Raw genomic sequence first — 7,928 nt, 5'->3', positions numbered from 1 at the left:
TGGGTAGCACCATCATGGACAGACAGACAGACTGCCCCACTCCAGGCTGTGCTTACCAAGGAGATTTATTGATAGGGAGAGTGGGCAGCACTGGCCCCAGCTCCCCCAGCAAGCGGGCAGGGAGGCAGGGCAAGGCATGGGGAGGCAGACTGGGGCACTGGCCAGCCGCTTACCACCCAGCCAGTGCAGCCAGAGATGGCACAGGGAGAAGGGGAGGCACTGACAACACCAGGAAAGACTGGAGGCACCTGGGCATGAGGCTCTACTGGCATCTGACAAAAGGGGACACAACCCTGTGGGTGTCACCATCAGGCCAGCCCTGAACATAGCCAACGTGGCATGATGCCATCCACATCCCCAGCACCGTAGCAGGTATTTGCTGTGCCTAGCCCCTGCCCCTCTTTTTAAAGCCTTGGGTCTCTCTGCTTGGCACTCCCTGCCCCTTGCCAGGCACTCAGCCCTCGGTGGGCAGTGGGGGCACTGAGGCCAGGGCAGTCAGGAGACGGGCGTAGATCTCGATGCCCCGCAGGAAGACTTGCTCGTTCAGGAACTCGTTGTGGTCATGGAGCAGCACCGGGGTGCGGTTCATGGGTGAAAAGCCAATGGCAGGGTGTCCTGCCTGGAGATGGGGAGACACAGAGTGAGGTCAGAGCACCACATGCCCCTTTTCACCTGGACACAGCTCCTGCTTGGGGCTGCAGGTCTCACCCCAGGTGAGGGACCTGTGGCAGGCTGGCATCACACTCACCGCTCGGATGTAGCGGCTGTCGGTGGCAGCTGGGAAGATCTCGAGCTTGAGCTGCAGATTCCTATCAAGAGAGACCTGTGTCAGCATGGAGACAGGGCCAGCTGAGTCCCCTGTCCTACTCACACCCCATGGGCAAAGAGACTGTGCCAGGACATCCCTCAGCCCTGCAGGACACTCAATCCCATCCCTTTTGGAGGGCAACAGGGACATGCTTTGGCAAATTACAGGGCTCCCCATCCCAGCCCCTGACGTGACCTCATAGACCCCCCAGGGACCACCTGGCTTCAACCAGAGGATGCCCCTTCCAGGGTCCTACCCTTCCTAGGGACACTACTTACATGTCCCTACAGACCCCACTGAAGGCCTTCCACCATGGGTCCGACTCCTCAGTGGAGGTGATGTGTTGGTCCATGCATTTCTGACAAGAGGGAGAAGGCAGATGAAGGGGAGAGGGGATGGCATTTGGCAGGAGAGGGACAGGCACAATGTGCCAGGTGGCTGAGATCCCTCACCTGATGGAACTCACAGGTGACACCTTCCCCGGCATCGCGGCACCATGTGGTCACCTGCTCCTCGAAGGCCTGGGGCAGAGACCAGAGGAGGGGTGTGAGCAGGTCACCCTCATCCCAGACCTCTCCTGGGTGGCGCTGGCAAGGTGCCCACCTTCAGGTCCACGGTGGGTGGGATGCGGATGTCAAAGCTGGCAGCCATCTCGGAGGGCACCACATTGAAGGAGACACCCCCCTCCAGCATGGTCATGTTGAGAGAAGTGACATCCCCTAGGGTCAGGCTTGAGTCGGACTTGAGCCTTGGGGGATGCAAGGGACAGTCACTATCTGCCATCTGGGGAGAAGTGCTTCCCTAGCATGCCATCACCCAAAATGGGGAAACTGAGGCACAGAGCAGCAGCACCAGATCACAGCTTGGCTTGGGATCCCAAAGGCCCCCTTCATGGACTGAACTAAGCCACTGCCACCCTGCTGTCCATCTCCTACCTCTGCTTCTCGCTCTCCCTGAAGGCCAGGAAGGAGTTGATGACTTTGTGCTGGGGAGGGAAGGGCAGCAGGTGAGGACCAGCCCCATGGGCAGGGGCCTGGCAGCACAGGGCAGGCGTGGGGGGTGCAAAGGGGGTACCCCCTCTCTTACCATCTTCTCAGCCGCCGTGTTGCTGATGAAGCGGGACCCATGCCCAGGGCTACCCATGCACTTCACCTTTATCCCTGCAGCAGTAGGTGTAGAGGGAAGGGTTGAGCAGAAAGCCTGGGATATCATCAGTGCCCCAGCACCCAGGAGAGCCAGACAGGGCAGTGGACACACAGATACTCACACCATGGGCTCCTCTCACCATAGAAGACACTGAAGGTGTCAGATGGGCTGGCCAGGCCTGTGGTGGGCACAGACAGAGGGTCAGTGGGACATGGAGGTACCATGATGTGCCCCCTCTGCTCTGTCCTAGCAGCAGTTTCCTCCAGACTGGCACTCCCCACTGCCCAGGGGAAGGATCCCCCAAGGGGGTCCCTGGAAACATGTGGGAAGCTGGTGCCTGGGGAGTGATGCCAAGAGGAGAAACGTCCTGGTGCCAGCCCTACCAATACTCACCCTCATCCATGGCAAAGCCCACGTTGAGTGCTTTAAACTCAGGGCACTTCACGAACATCTCCATGCCCTTGTGTCCGCCCACCTCCTCATCTGTGGGGGAGAGCCTGGCATGGAGGAAGGAACTGGAGCATCCCCCAGCCCACCACCTCTAGTCCTCCTTCCATGCCAGCCTGGATGCCATCAGCACACCTGATGTCCTTGGACATGGAAACCTCTCCGGCCTTGAGCTAGGGGAGGTCAAAACTGGGGGAGCCTGGCTGCCATGGGAGACTCCACAGCATCACCCAGCTGCCAGCCCCTTCTGTACCTCCTGAGAGGGGACAGCCTGGGGACTCACCAGGCACAAAGGTGAGGTGGATGGTGCGGGCAAAAGACTTCCCTTCTGTCTTCAGCCTCCGGATGGCCTCAAGGTACCTTGCAAGGGAAGGTAGTGTATGGTCATTGTGGCGGAGAGGGGCCCGTGTGCTCTGAGCCACCTCAGGGCAGAGGTGGCACCTCTGGCCCCAGGGACCCTGGGGATAGTGGCATTCTGTCCTGCATCACTCAGAGACACCACCAGCACCATGCTCACCCAGCAGGTGCAGAGCCCTCCACTCACTGGATGGAGACGCACTTCATATCCTGGGCACCCCGGGCATAGATATTGCCTTGTGAGTCTTTAACTGCCTCGAAGGGCGGGTAGGTCCAGTGCTCCTGCAGGGAAGAGCATCCACAATGGCAGAAGGGCACAGAAGGCACCAGCTCCCATCCACCCCATCCTCCTCTCCATGCCCTTCCCACCCCTTGCTCTGCTCCAGCACCTCGAAGACTGGCACAACGTCAGTGTGGGAGTTGAGAAGGATGGAGCGCAGGCGGGGGTTCGTGCCCTGCCAGGTCAGGACCAGCACCACACGGCCCTGGCACACCTGTGGGACAAAGGCAGAATGTCACCAGGGTCCAGCATGGGGACAGAAAGGCTTGGACCAGCAAGCTGGAGCCAAAAAGCAACAGTAGGAAAAAGTTTCTGGATGCCATCCCTTTCTCCAGTGGGAGAGGCCAGGTAGCAGGAGCAGGCCTGCCTGAACCCCCACAGCCAGACAGAGCCCGGCTGCAGGTGCCAAACCTGGCTGAAAGTTCAGAGGAGGGAAGACAAGCCCAGCATCTTCCCCTGGTGCCCGGGAGTCTCCCAGGACAGCCGGTGCCCAGCAAGAAGGATGGCCCCAGCCAACGTGACGCTGCCAGGTCCCCTGCTAATCATAGCACAGGCAGCTGCAAAGGTCAGCAGGGAGCAGCCGAACACTGGCTTAAGGAAGGGCTCAGGTCAGCAGAGGATTACAGGCAGAGGGGATTCACTCCTGTCTAGCTCTGGGTGCAGGCAGAGGAACATCTTGGTCACTAAGGACCCAAGCACAGGTGGCTAGATGGATGGATGGGTGGACAGACTAAAGGCTGCTTCTTGGCTTGCTCACCTCCACTTTTTGGCAGGCCAAGCCCAGGTCGGTGCCAACACGTTCCAGAAACTGGACAGCTGCATCTGGGGAAGAGTAGGGATGCCCACAGTTACACTGGGGTCTCTCATTGCAAACCCCCAGGGACCCCAAGGCTCTGCGGGGTTCCCAGACCAAGGAAAGAGGTGACAAAAGAGGACAGGTGCTGCAGGTCCAGGACACAAGAAGTGGCCATGAACAGGGACGAAGCAGCTCATCACCATCCCTTTGGGCTGAGGACTTGGGAAATACGAAAAAAATTAAAACTTAATGAGGCTGAGTTCAGGGGGAATGTTTCTCCAGAGGAGTTTAGGGAGCTTCTCACCAAAAAATGTACTTTAGTGGAAAGACATAAATGTTAACAGAAGGAGATCTACACAGAAGGAGATCACCCATCCCAGGGCAGCACGGAAAGGGGAGCAAGGGGCTAGAAGAAGCAAACAGTAGCTCTGAGGGCACTTGAGATATCCCTGCCCCAGCCAAAGACACCAGCAGAGATAAGGCACAAAGGAGTTTGCTCCTTAACACCACGATCAAAACAGCCCCAGTACAGCACTTGGGCACCTGAGTCCAAAGATTGGAGCTGCAAAACTGCATTACCCAGTCCCCACATGGCTCCCCGTCCTGTCCCCCCATCCTCACCATAGTCAGGTTTAGGGTGGACAGTGTCAATCCTCAGGTACTCCCGAAAGAGCGTGACCGAGGGGTTCTCTGAGGCACCCGTGCTCTTCCCAGGCTTCCCAGGTGCCATGTCTGGGACCAGGGCTGCAAAGCTCCGGGGAAAGAGCTGCAAGATGGTTAATCACCCACCAGCCCCTCCAAAGTCCGCCTGCATGTTTGGTCGTCACAGAAACCGAAGGGAGATGGGGCAAAGGTCTCCCCCATGCAACTCCTGGGACTCTGCCACTATTGGAGAAATTCCCCCCACTTGGGTACAGGGCAGGATGGGGTGTGCCCCCAACACTGGCCTATCATTCTTCCCCCAAAACACATTTTCATGCCCCAAACACAGTGACAGGACAGGCTATGATGCCCAGCAAAGGGGTGAAATCCAGGGAAGGGCTAGCTGGGAGGAAAGGGGGGCAACTAGGTGAGGGAGTATGAAGAAGGGTAAAGGGGAAGAAGGGTATGCTGGGGAGGGAGACATGGTAGTTGAGATTATCCAGGGGTTAGAGGTTTGTGGGAATGCTGGGGGATGCAGGCAGGGAAGGCAGGATGCTGATGTAAGGGGGTGCAGGTAGGGAAACGGGGCTACTGCCTGCCTAGGGGGTGCAGGAGAGCTGCAAGGAAAGGCTCTGGGGCTGCAGGGAAATGGGGATGGTGAAGGGGGATTGAGTGGTAAAGAGAATAGAAGTACCGGGGGGCCACATTACAGCGACAGGCTACTGTGGAAGCTGTTGGAGGGAAGCTGGGCGGCTGGAGAAGCAGGAGGATGTGGGGTGCTTAGGGGCATATGGGGGTTCAGCAGGAGGGGTGAAGGGGGGTATGGAAGCAGGGGGTGCAGAGACGCTATGAGGGGTGCAGTGGGACTGTGGTAAGGGGTGCAGGGGTATGGTGGCTGGGGGTGCAAAGGGGCACAGGTGGGGTACAGGGGTACCATGGCTGGGGTGCAGGCAGGGGGCACAGTGGGGTGCAGAGGTACTGCAGCTGGGATGCAGGGACACCATGGCTAGAGTTGTAGGAAGCGCAGGGAGCACGGGTACGGCTGCAGGGGTACTGCGGCCAGGGGGGTATGGGGTGAAGCAGAGGGCAGGCAGGACACCATGGTTAGGGCTGCAGCAGCTGCGTTACTGGGGTGCAGGCGAAGCATGGGCAGAAGGGCAGAGGGGTGCTGGATAGTGTGGTTAGGAGCGCACGGGGTGCAAGACACCACGGCTAGGGGCGCAGAACAGTGCGCCAAGGGAGTGCAGGGCAGTAGAGGAAGGGTGCAAGGGCGGGGGGTGCAAGGTACCTTGGCCCGGGCTTAAGGGGGGCGAAGGCACCGAGGTACCCACCCGCGGGGTGCCGGGCGCTGCTGCCCGGCCCCGCTGCTCGGCCCCCCGCCGGCCCCGGCCCTACCTCAGCGCTGCCGCCGCCGGCGCTTCCCGCCCGGCCCCGCTCCGCCCGCTCCGCTCCGCTCCGCCCCGCCGGCAGCAGCGGGCAGGAGGCGGGCAGGAGGCGGGCAGGAGACGGGCAGGAGGCGGGCAGGGGCGGAGCGGGGCGCGCAGGAGGGGCAGGGTGCACGCAAGGGGCACAGGGCGCCCTCCTGGCCCCGCACTAGCGGCAGAGAGGTGAAGGAGCCCCGCGGCGCTTGGGGACACACGCAGAAACCAGAGCAGCATCGGTTTATTGGCCTCGTGACAGACGACACCCTGTCCTGCCAGAAAGGGACACCTCCAGTCCCACCCCCCACCATCCTGGGGATACCCCAGGAGGGAGCAGCATCCCTCATGCCAGCCGTCTGCATCTCTAGTCCCTCGGACACCCCAGCCCTTCTGCTTGGCAGGGAGGAGTGCTCACTTCAGCTGGCGCAGGAAGCCCAGCAGGGCCCGGTGGAAGTCCTCTGGTTTGTCCAGGTAGCAGGCATGGCCAGCACCAGACAGCACGGCCACACGGTGCTTAGGGAGGTGCTGGAGGTTCTGCAGGGCCTGGGGAGCCAGGCCAGTGTCACGGTCACCATACAGGATCAAGGTGGGTGTCTTGGTAAGGGGAGAGAGAAAGCAAGAGCAGCTGTCAGAGGGGTAAATGGCCACCGCACTCCCCCTGGGCTGTGCCCACCTCCATCCATCACCACGGGGGGCTGCAAAGCTGAGGGGAGGCAAGTGCCAGCATCCCCATGAGCTGGGTCCCCCTCACTCACCCCAAAATAGTGCCACCCTCCACATCACTCTGCAGCCAGCTGGCCCACAAGGCTTGCCAATACCCAGGACAACCCCCAAGAGCCCAAAAACCCACCTGGACTCCCCGGTACTGCTCAGCAGTGTAGTCCTTGGTGCCCACGGGTGCGATGGGCACAAAGCCGGCCAGCCGGTCCCCGTGCGCCATGAGGAAGGGCAGGGCAAAGCGGCCGCTCATGGAGGGGCTGATGAGAACAGGCCTCTGCATGCCCAGCTGCTGGAAGACGTGGTCCAGGAAAGCCCTCCGGCCCTGTGCTGTCAGCGCCATCTCCACTGGGGGTGAATCCCCGTAGCCTGGTATGGGGAAGAGGGCATGGGGTGGTCAGGGGGTATTGTGCAGCCTGCAATGGTCTCTCCTCACCAGGGTTCAATGGCTTGGCAAAAAATGGACGTTTGATCAAGCCCCGGGGTTGTACAGTCACAGCCATCAATGCCCCAGGACACAGACAAATCCCAGGCACGCTGCCTCAGGGATCACCAGCAGCTGTCCAGAGCCCTCCCTAAAGAGATCCAGAGCCCAGCAGTGACTAAGGCAAGGGACTGGAGCTGCCCAAAGAGATCAGCTAAACACAGTGCCGTGGTCCTACCGGGCAGATCTATTGCAACCACACGGTAGCCTTCTCCAGCAAGCAGCGCCAGTGTGCCCAAGGCCTCCCACGTCTTGGAGGTGAACGCCTGGCCATGCAGGAACAGGACATCAGGCCTGCATGCGGGAAGACAGGCGGGAAGGGGTTCTGGAAGGCTGCCATGCCTGCAGCGTCCAGCGACCACGGGGGCTGGTGAAGACCGGCCCCAGGGCCTGCCACCCCCATCTGCCGGCAGGCTGACCCACCTCCCGGGGCCGACAGCTGCTGCGGGAACCTCCCTGTAGAACACGGGGGGCTCTCCCGCAGCCATCCCCGTCCGCACGGTGCCGTTGGCCGCCCGCCAACCCCGCTTTCCCTCGTCAGGCCGTGAGCGCCGGGCGGCCGGGAGCAAGAGGTACAGGAGGAAAGTGAGGAGCGCCCCGAGGAGCAGCAGCCCCAGGCGGCTGCGGGCAAGCAGCATCTCCCGTCCCGCTGGAGAAGGAGAGCGGCAGCGCGGGGCTGCGGGACCCGAGCCCCGCTGCTGCGGGGAAACAGGTCCCGGTCCCCGCTGCTCTGCTCAGCTCCGGCCCAGCCCGAGCCCCCGCCCGGCTCTGGCGGCCCCGCTCGGCCCCGGCCCCGCTCGGGCCCGGCCCGCCGCGCACGGCGCCGCTCT

At 61.5% G+C, this 7,928-nt stretch overlaps 2 protein-coding genes across 2 annotated transcripts; both read right to left on the bottom strand.

The window, feature by feature from the left end:
• Positions 1-47: 47 nt before the first annotated feature.
• Positions 48-6,142, bottom strand: ACY1 (aminoacylase 1). Its single transcript, XM_053953524.1, is given in 16 exon segments — positions 48-619; positions 749-809; positions 1,087-1,166; positions 1,261-1,329; positions 1,412-1,556; positions 1,744-1,793; positions 1,895-1,968; positions 2,076-2,132; positions 2,348-2,437; positions 2,685-2,761; positions 2,946-3,040; positions 3,148-3,252; positions 3,796-3,860; positions 4,456-4,600; positions 5,872-5,988; positions 5,991-6,142. Coding segments are annotated over 16 exon segments (1,539 nt in total). The 5' UTR covers positions 6,135-6,142; the 3' UTR covers positions 48-454.
• Positions 6,123-7,912, bottom strand: ABHD14A (abhydrolase domain containing 14A). The gene is made up of 4 exons (XM_053953525.1): positions 7,522-7,912; positions 7,277-7,392; positions 6,748-6,983; positions 6,123-6,491 (listed from the first exon to the last, which is right to left on the bottom strand). The coding sequence occupies exons 1-4, from the start codon at positions 7,734-7,736 to the stop codon at positions 6,309-6,311; spliced, it is 750 nt and encodes a 249-aa protein (XP_053809500.1). The 5' UTR covers positions 7,737-7,912; the 3' UTR covers positions 6,123-6,308.
• Positions 7,913-7,928: the final 16 nt, after the last annotated feature.

The sequence above is a fragment of the Vidua chalybeata genome, chromosome 12, assembly GCF_026979565.1.
Source record: "Vidua chalybeata isolate OUT-0048 chromosome 12, bVidCha1 merged haplotype, whole genome shotgun sequence".
NCBI classification, from domain to species: domain Eukaryota; kingdom Metazoa; phylum Chordata; class Aves; order Passeriformes; family Viduidae; genus Vidua; species Vidua chalybeata.
This window is presented reverse-complemented; position numbering and strand designations above follow the sequence as displayed.